Source organism: Elaeis guineensis, chromosome 5 (genome assembly GCF_000442705.2).
Source record: "Elaeis guineensis isolate ETL-2024a chromosome 5, EG11, whole genome shotgun sequence".
NCBI lineage: Eukaryota > Viridiplantae > Streptophyta > Magnoliopsida > Arecales > Arecaceae > Elaeis > Elaeis guineensis.
Window position 1 is genome coordinate 107,518,980 of NC_025997.2, and position 16,268 is coordinate 107,535,247.

The 16,268-nt window shown below is 41.3% G+C and overlaps 2 protein-coding genes across 7 annotated transcripts; one reads left to right on the forward strand and one right to left on the reverse strand.

Annotated features, from left to right (window-relative positions):
• The first annotated feature begins 287 nt into the window (after nucleotides 1–287).
• Nucleotides 288–4,493, forward strand: LOC105045414 (endonuclease 1). The gene is made up of 9 exons (XM_010923684.3): nucleotides 288–715; nucleotides 2,137–2,317; nucleotides 2,492–2,599; nucleotides 2,713–2,768; nucleotides 2,856–2,939; nucleotides 3,627–3,722; nucleotides 3,807–3,871; nucleotides 4,060–4,133; nucleotides 4,214–4,493. Exons 1-9 carry the CDS (start codon nucleotides 449–451, stop codon nucleotides 4,336–4,338), a joined length of 1,056 nt encoding a protein of 351 aa, XP_010921986.1. The 5' UTR covers nucleotides 288–448; the 3' UTR covers nucleotides 4,339–4,493.
• On the reverse strand, nucleotides 1,834–12,635 carry LOC105045412 (uncharacterized). Of its 6 annotated transcripts, none has more exons than XR_012141569.1 (7): nucleotides 11,904–12,635; nucleotides 11,665–11,742; nucleotides 9,627–10,939; nucleotides 3,231–3,328; nucleotides 3,010–3,108; nucleotides 2,416–2,930; nucleotides 1,834–2,297 (listed from the first exon to the last, which is right to left on the reverse strand). XR_012141569.1 is itself a non-coding variant. In XM_073258050.1 (4 exons), exons 1-3 carry the CDS (start codon nucleotides 12,603–12,605, stop codon nucleotides 9,668–9,670), a joined length of 2,052 nt encoding a protein of 683 aa, XP_073114151.1. In that variant the 5' UTR covers nucleotides 12,606–12,635; the 3' UTR covers nucleotides 5,504–9,419; nucleotides 9,627–9,667. The 6 variants fall into 6 exon arrangements, 2 of the variants coding, with proteins under 2 accessions (XP_073114151.1, XP_010921984.1); XR_002164866.3 differs by having other exon boundaries at nucleotides 3,010–3,328; nucleotides 11,904–12,277; nucleotides 12,358–12,530; XR_002164863.3 differs by having other exon boundaries at nucleotides 3,010–3,328.
• Between the last annotated feature and the right edge of the window lie 3,633 nt (nucleotides 12,636–16,268).

The following is a 16,268-nucleotide window of genomic DNA, read 5'->3' on the forward strand; positions in this document are numbered from 1 at the left end:
GGCTGGCTCCCAAGTACATCCCATGTACATAGAAAGGTTGGTGGAATGTGGTTGGCTGCACCAGTCCATGCGACTGCCCAGAGAGGATATGAAGGGAACTCTCCAAGTCACCCAATATGCAAAAATAGCCATGTAGTTTGCTTTCCTCAAATCCATTCCTCTCCACCACTACAACCAATCCATGGAGCTTCACCTTTCCCTCACGTCACTCTTTTGCCTCCACACCTACCACCTCCCATGTCTTTTTAACATAACCAGGCGGTTCAGGCAAACCCAACCATGTATACAGGGTGGCTTGCTTGCTTTAGTATCAGCAGTGGTACCTCTTTCATTTTCTTTGCAGTTTGGTAGATGCCTTCTCTTATACTGAATCTAACCCTCATTCCGTGCATGACAACTTAAGCTTTAATGGAAAAACATGACCTTCTGGGAGATGAGGGGGTGAAGCATGAAACTTGCACTCAAAGAACACTTGGGCTCATGCTGCCATCCACTATTTATTAGGCTTTCGTGTGGGTGGATTGGAGTAGCTTCTGGTGTTTGTATTTTGCATCTCGAAGAGGAAGAGGAAGAGGAAGAGGGCAAGATGTCGATGTTCACCGGAGGCGGCTTTATGAGGTTCTCCATCTTAATGGCTGGTTTGATCCTGATTTGGGCATCAGGAGCTTGGTCATGGAGCAAGGAGGGTCACATTCTAACCTGCCGGATTGCACAGGTAATTGGACGCTCGTGTTTGGGACGTGGAGGGTGTTAATTTCTCTATAGTTTGCAAAGTAGTTTGTTAATATTTTCCTTGGGGGAAAAATAAGTTGTAGTTTAACGTGAGATTGGACACTTTTTAGGTACATGGCTTCTTGATTTTGATTTAATTACTAGGTGGGCCCTTTTTAACCAAGCATGAAAAATAGTGAAGGAAATGATGTATGAGTGGGCAAGAGGAAAATTCTCATAGCAAGAAACGGGAATAATTAGGGAAAGAAGATGGTATGTAAGTGAATCGCATGCAAAATTGAGGAGAGGAAAAGCATTGAGAAGGATTAGATTTGATCCACTTGCGAATTTAGAATTAAGATGCAAATAACCTTGCTTGATCCAAATCAGAGTAACTTGGCCGATGCTTGGGTTTACAATATAATCTGTTTCAGATGTAGATTAGATTTGAATTATTACCTTAGCCAAAAACCATCATGCCAAATTGAACCGATCCAAAACTAATACTCATAGCTATTCACTTTAATAATTTTTACTTAGTTAAATCATCATTTTGTATTATTGATTTTAATTTAAAATATAGTTGTCGCTCTAATCTTATGTAAAATGGGTTGTTAATGTTGTTTAAACATTGATTAACCGCTATTTTCTTGCTAATATGTTTATAATATAATTATTAACTATGCATGCATCTTATAATTTATATGCGAATAGCTTGACATGAAATATCCATAAATTGATAAGATAAAACATCCAAATCCAATCCAGTCCAACCTACGTGAAAATGGATTCGAGTTGGGTTCAATCTCTTAACCTGAATCAGATACGGATTGCTTTGGGTTGAGCCAACCAGATATTCTAACAGTGCAGCCTAGTTATCACATATCTCAATAGCTAAACTTGGCTAATGGATCCTCTAACGGTCCATCTTGTGATCAATTGTTTCAAGGACTATGCTTTTGGGTGCATGTCCCAATTGTAGGGCCCATTTTGGTTTCATTTTTATTCCCTCATCTCAACTTGTTTTTGACCTCGAAACACTCTCTTTGAGGCACCACTACCGAACCATCAGGCATCTTGAGAAAATCCTATACCATCTGATCACCAAGAAAGTGAGAAAAATTTCAAAAGATAAAACATAAACTTTCCCACAATTAAGCTGCCACTTTATCAAGCTGATGAAAATCCCTTTGTGATTATAAAACGAAACCGGCACTTGATTCCTAATCATTAGCATGCAAGTTTACACCCTACCGCAACATGTACACCCTAATAGTGATAGATCCGACAAGAAGTATTCAGATGGATAACAGAGGTATTCAATGGTAGGATCAGGACCAGCATTTACCAACATAAACTAGTTTCATGTCAATTATCACATAGAGCCTGGTAAAGTTAGTTCCTGATAATGCAATCCTGTTGAAGGATCTGTTGGAACCCGAGGCGGCAGAGGCTGTCAAGAACCTTCTGCCGGACTATGTCAATGGAGATCTATCAGCGCTTTGCACATGGCCTGATCAGATCAGGCACTGGTACAAGTACAGGTGGACCAGCTCCCTTCATTTCATCGACACCCCAGACAAGGCCTGCAATTTTGAGTACACCAGTAAGCCATCATTCTCACCTTAAAACCACAACTGCAGCAACTCATATCATTTGCAAGCAAAGAAAATTTAAACAAAGCCATGAAGAATAGTTTTGTACCTGTAAGAGAACAAAAGAAAAGGCGGCTTTTGATTTGACTTTTCTTCTGTTATTTGATCAATATGTATGATGGTAGGGGACTGCCATGATCCACGAGGAGCAATGGATATGTGTGTAGCTGGTGCCATCCGCAACTTCACCATGCAGCTACTGCACTACAGAGAAGGGACATCAGATCGCCGATGTAAGGAACTTGCTGTTGCTCAAGATGCACACGGCAATCTAATCCGCATGCCTTGCATTCTTTTCCTAGTTTCTTTGACTTAATTCTCTGTCAAATGGATTTGATGTCCACAGATAACTTGACAGAAGCCTTGCTATTTTTGTCCCACTTCATGGGAGATATCCATCAGGTGTGCGAATAGGTTCCTGCATTCCAATTAAGGTTCCATTCTCATTATCCTCCCAATTTGCTTGGCTCCATTTGATTTTTCTTGCAGCCCATGCATGTTGGATTCACAAGCGATGAAGGCGGGAACACTATACAGCTTCACTGGTTCAGGCATAAATCTAACCTGCATCATGTAAGTCTGTAAAGCCAACTTGAAATATAAACTTTGATCATACACTAAAGGTAATTGGTAAGTAACCAACCCTGTATTCCTTCAAAGCTTGGCAGTCTCGGAAGCTCCTCAATAAGATAGAAGAAGCTGTTACATACTGAATCCACAAATTCGATATTTAACCTACATTCTTCAAGAGCTTGACGGTCTCAGAAATTCAAAAGGACTGATGAAGCTTTCTGAAACTGGACCTAGAAGCTCAAAATTTTAATATACATTCCGCATGAGGAAGTGTTCAAAATAACCTCATACCAGATCATGACTGCCCATGGTTATACCGCACTTTCCAGTTTCCACCTCTGCCTCCTGCTGCTGCTTCATACTGGCTAAAGCATTGCATTAACAGGTTCCTACAGGGGACCATCTATGTCACATAATGTATTCCTTTAAAAAGGTCTTACAAAACTTTCTATCCATTTTAGTACAGACCTTAAAAGCTCATTTGCAGAGATGCAGGAAAGCTTCAGATTGATATTTTCATGGCACAGGAGATTCTTCAGACATATAATGGAAACCTAAACACCCTATATATGATATTCCTGCCAGTCTGCTACAACTCTGTTTAACTCAAATTCATGATATATAATATTTCAAGCATTTTTCCCTCAGTTGACTCCAGCTGCTTGTGTCTTTCTCATGAACTATTAGGTCTGGGACAGGGAGATAATCCTTACAGCTCTGGCAGACTTCTATAGGAAGGACATGGATGTCTTCCAAGAAGAACTTCAAAGTAATTTTACCACTGTAAGTTGAACCCTAGGTCTTGGCTGGTTACAGTTTTATCTTCAACAAACCTAGCTTGTTCTCTCTAACATTTTTTTATCACAGGGGACCCGGTCAGATGATGTTTCTTCTTGGGAGGACTGTAATGATCTTTTCGCTTGCCCCACTAAGTGAGTATTTCCCCACAATAATAAGATTGTCCTAAGATCTCTAGCTAAAGCTGCAATATATAGATCTAACGTTTATCATGTTTGGACTCAAAGCCAGATACGAGGATCTCTTAATATTTTTCACTATAGAAGACTACAACAATATGAAATCTTCTCTAATTAATTTGGTATCATGTCTCTCCAAACAGATATGCTACAGAAAGTATAAGCATAGCCTGCAAATGGGGTTACCAAGGAGTCAATCAGGGAGACACTCTGGCAGGTGAGTTTTTGAGGAACTAAATGAAGTTAAGGATGCAGCTTTTAAAAACATTTAAGGTTTGTATTCTGTATATTTTATAGATGACTACTTCAATTCAAGGCTTCCGATCATCACCAAGCGAATTGCACAAGGCGGAGTAAGGTTAGCCATGATTCTGAATCGAGTATTTGGCAAGCACAGTCAAGCAATTCCATCACCAACATGAACAAGAGTTCTCTTTAAGATTTGCCAAGTTCCATAAAATACCATCCAGACAATATGCAGTGTGATCATACACCAGTTGTGAATCGACGTGTAGATGATTTAGACTTGTTATTTTTTTCACAAATATGAAAAATAAAATTGGTTCCTGTCTTGAAAGATTATAGCAAGAATGGTACAGTTTATTATGTTATACTCCTTTCATGTGATGCTGAAAGACTACAAGAGAGGAACTAAGGCAAACAAAGAATCTGAAGGGCTATTCAAAACCGAAATAAGTTTATTAGTGTAGATGGCAGGCAGTGACAATACATACATACATACATACACATATATACATACATATATACGTATATACATATATAGACATATATATACATAGATACATACATAGACACATCTACATAGATACATATATAGACATATCTACATATGTAGATATCTACATATATATACAAATACACACACACACACACACACACATATATACATATGTATATATATATATATATCTACATATATATACAAATACACACACACACACACACATATACATATGTATATACATATATATAGATGTATGTGTATGTATGTATGTATATATATACGTATACGTATGTATATGTATATGTATACGTATGTATGTATGTATATGTATATATGTATGTATGTATGTATATGTATGTATGTATGTATGTATATATGTATATATATACACACACACATATACAAGGATTCAAATCCTAGCGGGACATCCCACGGGACACCGGAATAGGGTATCATCCCATATATCAGAATAGGATCATCTATATATATGTATATGTATGTATATATATGTATATATATATATATGTATGTATATGTATGTATATGTATATATATGTATATAAATATACATATATAAGAATTCAGATCCCAGCGGAACGTCCCACGGGACATCGGAATAGGGTATCATCCCATATATCAGGACGGGATCGTCCCATTATCGTCCCAGCATCCTAATTGGGATGGGGCGGGATAGTGGCGGATCCCACTCCATGAGAAACTTGGGACCACCCCGTCCCATGGAATTTAAAATCTTATATACATATACATACATACATATATATATATATATATATATATATATATATATATATATATATATATATATAAAAGTGAAAAGATTCATATCAAACTAGTTTCATGTAAGAGTATTTCAACATAGTTTAAGAAAGGTTTTAATGAAGCTTTAACTGATGGTGGCTGTTAGTAGCGCTCGGGGTGTGCAAATGGTTCGGTTGACCGAAAACCAAATTAAACTATTAATTATTTTAGTATTTGATTCGGTTTTTATCCTAAAAATTTTGGTTTCGGTTTAAAACCGAATCGAAATTTTTTAACCCGTTCAATCTTCGATATTTAATTTGATAACTTTGATTAATCGAAAATGGAAATTATCTATTGTTTGGTATAATATTTAATTTGATAATTTCGGACGATGGAGTAGATGGCTTGGGCCTTGGTTCTATGGTGTGACAACATGCATCAAACTCCTCATCCTGACGTACCACACCATCGATTTTGAGGTACACCACCACTGCCTCACCCTTACGTCCTCCCTTCCCCCACCTGCTAGTAGTTGGACCGTCGGACCCCTCCAGCCTTTGGACCCTCGAACTATGCTACCCCCTCCGCCCTTCTCTTCCAGCACCGACCTCGTCCTCCTCGGCACCCACCGCCTCGCTTGTCACCTCCCTCCCTTCCGCTGCCACCTCACCTTCACCCTCCTCTGACCCCAGCGCTCATCGTCATCGACTACATCTACTTTCAATACAACAGCTTCCTCCTTGAGATTTTAAACCAAACCAAATAATAAAATTATTAAAGAACTTAATAAGCCCAAACCAAAACCAAAAGCCTGGCATAGAGAAGCCCAAAACCGAATTACCAAACCAAACTGAACCGAAATTATATTGGTTTGGTTTGTTTGGTTTTAGGCTTCCTCGGTTCGATTTTTGGTTCTATAGAATGTAAATTCGGAAGTTCAGTTTTTCGAAACTTCGGTTCAGTTTGAACCAAAAAAACTGAATGCACAAATCCTAGTTGCACCAACTCTTTTGCTCATATCTGTTTGCAAGATTATTGGGCAGCACCCAGTAGCGGAAAGAAAAAGCAAATAAAAAAATTAAGTAGGATGAGAGGGAAAATGAGGAAAGATGGAGTGATTTAAAATATGTACTTTCTGAACCTAAAGGAGATAAAAGGCTTGTTCAGGAAACTACAATTTATCCCTACCTAGTTTCGTGTATTTTAGGAGACTGATCAGAGTGTGAGGATGCTATAATTTGTTCTCTACTTTTTCTGCTCCTTTATTTTGACTTCATTATCTCAATAGAAAGCAGCCACCTCCAAAAATACTACATCTTCATGTGACTGCCTATTCATGAGAAACCGAATACGAAATAAAGCCTTATAAAGAAGGGTTAAAATGCTGTTGGCAACTGTTGCCTTTGAGATAATCATATAGCTAACAGCTTCAACTTTTTGTGAGCTGCCCTTTTTTGCTTCCTTATGGCTAAAGATTCTGATTGTCTTAAATACACCGCGTTTCCTTGATGAATTCACTATGATCTAGCTGGAGGAAACAAAGAGTACCAAATGTTCAGAAGCTAGCCTGGGATCAGCTTATAATCGCAATTTCTTGGAACATCTGGAAGGAAAGGAATAGCAAGATTTTTAAAAAAAATGCACTGGCTCTGATGATGTTCATGGAGCAGTCCTTGCTCCGTAGCAAAAAGAATCAGCAAATTTCAGTTTTCTATGGAGCTCTTTGCAACCGCTCTACAATCCAAATATTGTGGTTCCTTCCATACTTTTTTGTTGTTTTACTGACAATATGGATAATATGCTGTAATTGGTTCTTGATAAATTGGTAGGTCTCCCACCACGGTGGCAAGAAACCTTCTTTTCCCTCAAAAGAAAAAAAAAGGAATCTGGTTACACACTTCATGCCTAATCCTTGCTCAAGAAAAAAAAAAGATTGAGGGGGGACACTGGAAAACCTAAAAAAGAAGAGAGAAAAGGTTTGGCACTCTTTTCCAAACTGCAATTATAATCCCCAAACAGATTATTAGGCTTTTATATGAAAGCAGGTTTGGCCTTCAGAAGTAAGAGAAAGTAGAATGGGTTGAGGGTTTATGGGGTTAGAACCAAGGTTCACTATCTCAGTACTGAACGCTGCATCAGTACCATCCTATTACAGTGTCAGTATGTGGTTCGGTATGGTATGAGATATTTACACCCCATATCGAACAGTATGGGGTGATACAACAAATCTTGATTAGGATATTTTAAAAAAGAAAAGAATAGGAGTTGGGTGCTCATTTCTCATATTTCCTCCTCCCTTTTCTCTATAGACAACCTCTTGGTAGTCCCCAACAAATTGAAAATTTGCTTATATGAACCCAAGCTACCCAACTAACAAACTATTTTTAACCTTCCAAACTAATATCCAATTAACTTTTAATCTTCATCACTAGATATTAAACTTTCTATCTACGTAAGCTAAAGATCACAACACTGGCAAAACCACCAGAGGCATTCTAGATGTTTGTAAACATAGCCTAGTCCAGCTTGATTTGGATGGTTGTATTGGCCCAATTCATGAATCCTAGGATTTTGGGCCGAACCATCCAAACAGGCCACTAAGGGTATGCACCCTCATGATTGCCAAATATTCATGGTGATATCCATGCAGCACCTTCAACCAAGAAAAGCAAAACCAAAATCAGCTGGCCGGCAATACAATTTGGTATGCCCCCATATTGAATAGTACTAGTCCCAAACCGACATGGCAAAGAAGCTAAGGAGAGGGAGAACTAGAGAGAGAGAGAGAGAAGGGGGGAGAGGGAGGGGGAGATAGAGGAAAAAAAAGGAAGGCCGGCGATGGCCACCGGAGGGCCGTGGAGGCCCTCAGATGACCTAACCGTGGAGGAAGAGCAAACAAGAGAGAGAGATAGAGAGGAAGGGAGGGAGGGAGGGAGGGAAACAAAAGGATGGGAAGGTAGTGAGGAGGCCAGGCAGTGGTTGCCGAAGGGCAGCGAAGGCCCCTGGAAGGCCAGAATCCTCCCCCTTATTTCAAACAAGCGGAAGCTGCAGGGAGGAGGGGGATTCCAGCCTTTCAAGGGCCTCCACGGTCCTTCGGCGGCCACCATCGGCATCCCCCTCCTTCTCTCTCTCTCTCTCTCTCTCTCTCTCTCTCTTTTCCTCTCTTTCCCTCCGTGGTTCAGTCATCCGAGGGCCTCAGCAACCTCGACAGGCAACTGTCGGCTTTTTCCTTTACTTCTCTCTCCCTTCTCTTCCTCTCTTCCCTTCTCTCTCCCTCTGTTTTCATTGGTATTTCGAATTGAACGACCAAACCACAATAGTAGGCTGCTGGTATGGTTCGAGGAACCTTACCTTCAACTTTATAACTGTCTGAAAGAATTCAACATAACTACATGGCAATCACACAGCATATGTCTTCAACTTATCTATAGTTTAATTTATTTGCGGTCATCATTCATGACCTTCCTTTTCTTATGACAGCAGAGTATATGCTCTAAGTTTTCTAACTCTCATTTTGACCAGGCAACTCATTTCCATGTTCACCTTCTTGTTTAAGTTATTGAAAATCTGATACCATGACCAAGCATTTATTCATGTTGTTAATTGCACATAAAATGGGTGTTGGTGCTTTGGAACTTTATTGTCACTAAACACTTCACATAACTGGGAAATAATGGGAAAACAAAAGGCAGTATAATACAACAACAGAAATACCAAAAAGGTAGTTAGAAGATGGCTGCCATTAAATAGGATTTAAAAACAAAGTTCTGCATTATGCAATTCTTAGACAACTATTCTGAGAAATTCTGCGACTCCAAGAGAGAATTCACCCACTACACAAACAACAAATCACAAACACCAAGGAGCATTGTTGCAAATGCCAAACATGATTTTGACTGTGCAAAATGTATGCAAAGAAGTGGTGCTGGTCCCTGGTATATGCGCGCCATAGCCAAAACCGACAAGCCATATACCAATTAGGCATGTGCATCATTTCTGCATCCGTTATGAATGGACATGAAGAAAAGAAAACATATTCAAAGTTTTCTTTTAGAAAAAAAAATGGAAAAAGGATAAGAAAGCAGTTCTGCTTGAAGGTATCGCAATATGAATTCTAATCTCTGTTCTACACGTAAGGCTGATGAAAGGAGAAGCATCACATAAGGTAAAGCTCTCTGCAAGGTAAAATTTCTGATTACTTACCTATATAGTCAAAAACATCCAAACCAAAACAATATATATATCTACGCTTTTCGCCTCCGTCCACCTCTGCCACATGAATGACCACCTCCTCTCACATTAGGCTTTCTGCCATGAACAGATGAACTCCCAAAATTGAATTGCAGTGGAGGCAGCATCCCAGCATGAAGAATAGCTGGTGAATGTTGTGGGTGACTCTGTCGATTACATAGCCCTGAACCTCCTTGTGCAGATACATTGCCTTGCCCAGATGATGTTTGACTAATGCCAACTCGCCCAACCAGCAAAGGAGCCACGGGACCAGCAAAGACATTTAATGGCCTGAATGGCCACATGTTGGTAGAAGCTGCAAATAGAGGAACAAACTGCTGCTGCTGAGATGGCATCACATTCATATTACCATTAGAAGCCTGATTTTGATGCTGCTGATCATGAACATGGCTTCTCAGCTGCCGCCTAGGTGAGGCATTCATCTGAAATCCGCCCATAGCAGCATCCAGCTGCTGCTGTGGTGGCATTCCAGAGGCCTGAACAGCATTTGGCTGCTGTTGCAGTGAAAGTGGCATTCCATAAGGCCAGAAAGCATTTGGCCGCTGCTGAGGTGGCAAACCATGAGCCCAAATAGCATTTGGTTGCTGCTGTAAAAACTGGTGAGATATACAAGGAGGACAACCACCTGAATTAATTGCTTGGGGAACTGCTGGAACTATCGGAGAAGCACTTATACATGCACTCCCAGCTCCCAAATAATATGAACCCCTTCCATAAGCAGAATTGTTTGCACCTAAAGATGCCAGAGGGCCTGAAACTCCAGGTGGCAGCTGGTTCATGACCACTGGACCACGAGGGAGCAAAGGTCTCAAGCCTTTCCGATGCTCAGTGCCCTTAGATTTAGTCTTTTTCCTTCTGGATGCATTCTGTCGATTCCCTTCTCTCTTATCATCAGCCCCTCTCTTTTCTTGGTGCAGAGATCTCTTGTATTCAGCTTCCTTCTCATCATCTGAGAATTCCACCTGCTCAGTGATCTCCTCATCATTCTCACCTGATGCATCATAACCTTTCTTATATAGATCCTTCACACTGAGAATGTTATTGGCAAATTCCATGACAAATGAGACAGCAGTGCCTTCACGGATTCCAACTGGGACATCTTTCTCAGAATTGTACCTGACAACATAGTAAGGGCATTTTACAGGTCCAAATATCTCATCCACGAGTCCTAATGGGGACCTCGTATCTGTTATCCAAAGAATAGAACGCTCATTAAGAGGGTTGTGATTCACTGAACCCTCAACAATAACTTTGGTGCCCAGCATCTGAAAAACAAAGGAAAACAAGATCTTCAAATCAGAATAGACATCAAGAATTCAGAGGAGTGGCAGCACTGAGTAGGATTAGCTTTCACTGACTTGAAATTCAATCAAAATCAAGAACAAAGAAAATAACAATAACAACATATGGAAACAAATGCATCAGCTAAGTTACACAGAAATGAAATAGTACAAAAGAATGATGATATTTAGGAATAGAAACGGAAGCAAGATGCCTAAAATCATCATTGAACTACTGTGATTTATATGTAAGCTAGATTTGTATAGACATTTCTACTAAACAAAAGACTCCAAGTACCCATTTTGCCAATCCATGCCAACAAGGTTCCAGTACCATGCATACATGTGACACAATGCCATGCATTCCAAAGTATCAATACAGCTTGGTACCACTATTAATATTCCTATTTTTTGTTTACAGTGCAGCACGTGCTAGCAAAGCATTGCATACCAGGCACACCTATTGGCACCTACACTTGATACTTGAACCAAACCAAATTTTCCTCTAAGTTCTTAGACAAGTGAATATATGGTCACATTTTTCAGCAAGGAAACTGCTCTGACATATTTGAACTACTTATCCAATAAGAGCAGAGCCTAAAAGATACTTGCACTTCAGAAATTCTCAGATCAGTGAAGATAGGCTGCTGAAAACAAGCTTTTCTAGATTGAAAGAAAGACAAGGTATTACAATTTTCCCATTAACTTACAGCTGAAATTGTCCCCACTGGCAACAATTGATGGTGCGGTTCCAAGGTTACTTCAAGTGGAGGAACTGGAGGTAGCACCTGCAGAGGTGGAATTGCATAACTTATTAAACCAAAAACAAACGTAAATTATAATCGAATAATAGTACTAAAATAAATTCAGTTGGCAATGATCCGGTACCAAAAATCAAACATGGAAGTGAAATTAGCAAAGCAGATAACATCTCAACATCACGACTCACCTCGAGCTCGTGTTTTGACCTGATCGTTCTCTTCGCAACCTCATCTTCATCATCACTACCAACAACAAGTTCTTCGTCTTGATCTTCTTTATCTTCACTATCTTGACTATCACCCTCCTCATCCTCCTCCTCGCTGCTTGAAGAAGAGGATTCTTCACTGGACGAATCATCACCCTCCGACTCCTCCGATTCTGCCTCACAGCTATCCTCACCGCTATCAGCACCATCGCCTTCTCCCTCCATTTTTGAATCAGTAGCCGAAGAAACCCCAGTGCTTCCATCCCCCTTCGATCTTTGGGTACTAACATCGACACCGGGATCCACAGGAGCGCCATTGACGGCCATGGAGACTCCACTTCCATCTTCTTTCGAATCTGCAGCATCAGAAGGACCCATCAAGCTAACATTTTCCATCTTCCGATCGATGGTAGAGCCCAACTCGAGACTTTTAGACCTTGCCCCATTTGGATTCACGGCAGCGGCGCCATTTCCTTCTCCAGCGAGCTCCAAGTCGGCACTTTTTCTATCGGAGCCATCTTGGTTGGACACATTGGCTTCATCCCCCAGCAGGGGATCGCGACCGGGCTCGATGGCGAGGGATTCACGGGAGGGGTTGGGTTCTCCGACGCCAGCACCAGCACCAGCACCATCGGCTATCGAACTAGGGTTTCCACTCGGCTCGGGATTGGACTTGCAGTCCATTAGAGAGCGTGGGAGGAGGGGTTGGGTATTGGCTCGTCTCCTGTTTGTTTCGGTTCTGTTTTAGCTGTGGAGACCACACATGAAGCAATCCACGTGGAGCCACTGCGACCTTGCGTGGCGGCATCTTGTCAAGCCACGTACTGTAGCAGGATGCGAAGACTGTTGCGGTTAAGGAATGCACCTCGGGTGGGCTGGGCCGGGCTGAAGCTGATTTGTTCATACATTTAGTCCGCGTAAAATTCTTTCTGCACCGCCCGCAGTGCACAACCGCCCGTACCATTTATGACGATTGATTTATGCATGAAATCAAAAAAAACAAAATTTGCACACCATGCTCCAATCCTGTGCATGAGCCAATCATCGTAGATGATATACATATTCTGCACCATCTACAGTGCACAAAGGATTTTTTTGTCCACAAACACAAGTATCCCAATCTTGACCCAATGAGCATTGACTTGGGCTGAAGTGAGGTGATCCAAGTTAATTTTTGATCCTTTTATATTAATTTTTATAATAAATCAAAGATAAAAAATTAATATTAAAGATAAATTATAGAAACATCATATTTACTGTTGCTGTCTAAATCGATCGAGATCGGAAGACGGACGGCTGAGGTTAGAAGATGAATGTTTACTCCTTGTATAGGGATGCTGGCACTGGAGTGACCTGCAAAACAAGTCCCAAACCGGTGATTGTGGCTCCGACGAGGACCCTCCGACACTCAAATCAGAAAAGCAGAGAACAAAGAAGTAGCAACAGATTCTCTGAGAGAGATTTGATCTGACTCACCTGGATCCTCAGGGCTCTAGTTGTTTATATAGAAAGATGGTAGACAGCTGGGTTGTTAGCTATGAGATCGCACGATCCTGAGATTGGCGGGCCATTGAAATTGTCATAGTGGACGAGATAATTCAGTCCTGGATCACTCCCGCAAGATTAAGAGAGATTGTTACGCCAGATTCTTATCTGTTCGAGATAGACAGCTATCATACACAATGAAGGGATAGGTCGGTTGAGGTAGCTCATGTACAGATCGGATGCCTCAGCTCAGCAGGGAGACTGACTTCTCAGCTCATACGACAGTCAATTATCGTATTGCCAATCAGATAGCCCAAAATGCCTTACGGTGTAGCTCCGTTCCGAGGTGCTGACGGTAACCATCGTAACACTATCCCCCTTCATCTGAGTCTAAAAATCAGGTAAAGGAAGTACTCCAAAAGTACCTCAGATCCGATGCCATGCGTTCCTGCCTTCATGCCTGTCTTCTGCATTTAAGGCTTATTACGTCAGTTTGATACAGCCGATGCGGACAGGTATAACTGATGGGACCACTCAACGACGGTCTTCTTGAGATTTTAATTACATTTGCGGTGGCTTTTTATTTTCTTCCTCCTTTAAATTTGCATCTTGAAGGATAGGTATTCATAGATCTCCTTTAGTGCTGATTTCTCGTCACGAATCCTTAGGACAGGATGGATTCACAGTGCGTGAAGAGACTAGAGCAGATTCTAGCTCATAGGAGACAGGTTATGGTTTCGATCACTGAAACGGAACCTATAGTCAGGGAAGAAGATCAAACCGCTCCTACTGTTAAGTCCATGTCTCCACCATCTGGAGCCGTAGTATAGGATTTTCCAAGAAAAAAATCCGATTGGCAGGGCGCCATCGGAGACAACATCGGAAACGAGCATCGAGGGATGCTCCAAAAAGGATCCAATTGAGGTATCACAGTTGGAGAAGGCGGTTGACAACCTGGAGAAGAATCTGGCAACGACGATGGAAACTGAGAGAACTCCAGAGGTAGCGACTCCTTCTTGGTGCCTTTTCGCATCTACTTTTCCAGCGGGGTCTTCAGATTCGATGCTTCGTGCTCCATCCACAAGAGAGAAACTTCAATCCACGGCAAAGTATCTAAGGAATCTCCTGCCGCCATTCGAGAGGCTGTTCCTTAACGAACAAAAGGGGGACAAGTGATTTGCTGACGCCTTACGATCCCTTGCACTTGTGGGCCAATACATGGCGAGCCTTGCCAATTCCAATCTTGATGTTCTGGTGATAAAGAAAGACGAGATCAACTTACTGAAATACCCATCAGAGCAACTAGAAAGGAACAATGCTGAGCGGGTCAAGGAACTCAGCTTCATTGAGGAGGCTCTTCAAGAGGCCCAAGAGTCGATCTTCCGTCGGGACGAAGAACTAGGATGGGTCGAAAGAAAGATCGTGGCCTTCAAGCGGCGGAAATCCAGGGATGACAAGAAGATCGAAGGTCTCGAAGAGCGGATTAAAATCCTCGAGAAACAAAAGTTTGAGGTCGAGAGAAACTACCGTCGAGCCCGTGATGACCTGGAGCATCTGAGGACACCTGAGATGAGAAGAGATTCTCCTCGTCTTGAAACTCACCCTCAAAGGAGCCCCAGTGGAAGTCCATCCAAGAGGACCAGGACTTCCGAGGGCATGAGCTATGGAGAGAGAGCTCCTCGAGGAGATGGACGTTCTGCTTCCAAGAGAGTTTAGACCTCTCCGGAATGGCCCTCGAGAATCCAAGAGGCTGGATCGGAGTTGGAGCACCTAAAGAAAAAGCTGAAAGAGAGAAAGGTAAATCATAAGCTTCTCTGGGGCAAATTTATAGATCAGAGGATTTTACTTAAACGTGCTGAAAGCAGAAGAAAGCAGTTGGAAAAAGAAAGAGCTAAGATTATAGCCCAAGCTTGCACGGCAGCATTCTTCGCGGGCTTTGAGAAGTGCAAGTCTATTGCCCATGCGCATCTTCCTCCTGACTTCATTCAGCGACTTCAAACAGATTTTTCATATGCGGATTTACAAGCAGTGTTGTGGGATAACTTGTCAGGGTTCATGATGACGTCCCACTTTTCAGATGAGATGGAAAAGGCCGACGCAACCATCCAGACCGAAGGCATCGTCTGCATCGAGGAATACTATCCTACAAACGACTACCCTGACAATCCTCTTGAGGAATGACTTATGATCTCTTCTTCTTTTGTTTTTATGATCTGAGGCCCCTGGTCTTGTAATAAAATCTTTACAGGAACAAATGTAATATTTTTCTTTTGATAAATATAAATCATGCTTTTTAAACATGTGAAAATTTTTAATATATGTTTGGCCCCCGACTATAACTACAAAAACTAGAATAATAGCCCAGACGAATGCTTAGCCTATTATGCTTTGAGCAAGGCATGAGCCGAGCTGAAGGTAAAGCGAAAATTCATGCCGACTCTAGCTGTAGTTAGAATCGTAAGAGATTATAATTTTCATTATGATTCGGGGCAAATTTTCATACCTTTCATACAGATTTTGAAAAAGATTGGAATTCAAATTGCCTCCATGTGGGAGCAATTGGCGTATTCTGTACACATTCTTTCGAAAGTGGCATAAAATGTGATTCGCCTGTCCTGGCACTAACTACCACATCGACGGCAGCAATTATGTCCATCCACAGTCTTCATACGTCGCATGTACGTTAATCATCTGACGATACATGTCTCCTACAATTAGTGTGCTGACGGGGTGCGACTTTTGGTGGTCCCATTCAAGTCTGAGGTTATTTAAAATTTTCAGACAGGATAAGATGTGGACCTTACAAAGCTACGGTTACCTTCTCCTTCCATTGTGAGTTTTTCTCTTTTTCATCTTTTTGTG

Coding starts and splice junctions, on each gene's coding strand:
- LOC105045414 (XM_010923684.3), top strand. CDS start 449: ATGAAACTTGCACTCAAAGAACACTTGGGCTCATGCTGCCATCCACTA. Junction 3,723..3,806: donor TTCAAAGTAATTTTACCACT/GTAAGTTGAACC, acceptor TTTTTATCACAG/GGGACCCGGTCAGATGATGT. Junction 3,872..4,059: donor CTTTTCGCTTGCCCCACTAA/GTGAGTATTTCC, acceptor CTCTCCAAACAG/ATATGCTACAGAAAGTATAA.
- LOC105045412 (XM_073258050.1), bottom strand. CDS start 12,605: ATGGACTGCAAGTCCAATCCCGAGCCGAGTGGAAACCCTAGTTCGATA. Junction 11,743..11,903: donor GGTCAAAACACGAGCTCGAG/GTGAGTCGTGAT, acceptor CCACCTCTGCAG/GTGCTACCTCCAGTTCCTCC. Junction 10,940..11,664: donor CAGTGGGGACAATTTCAGCT/GTAAGTTAATGG, acceptor TTTGTTTTTCAG/ATGCTGGGCACCAAAGTTAT.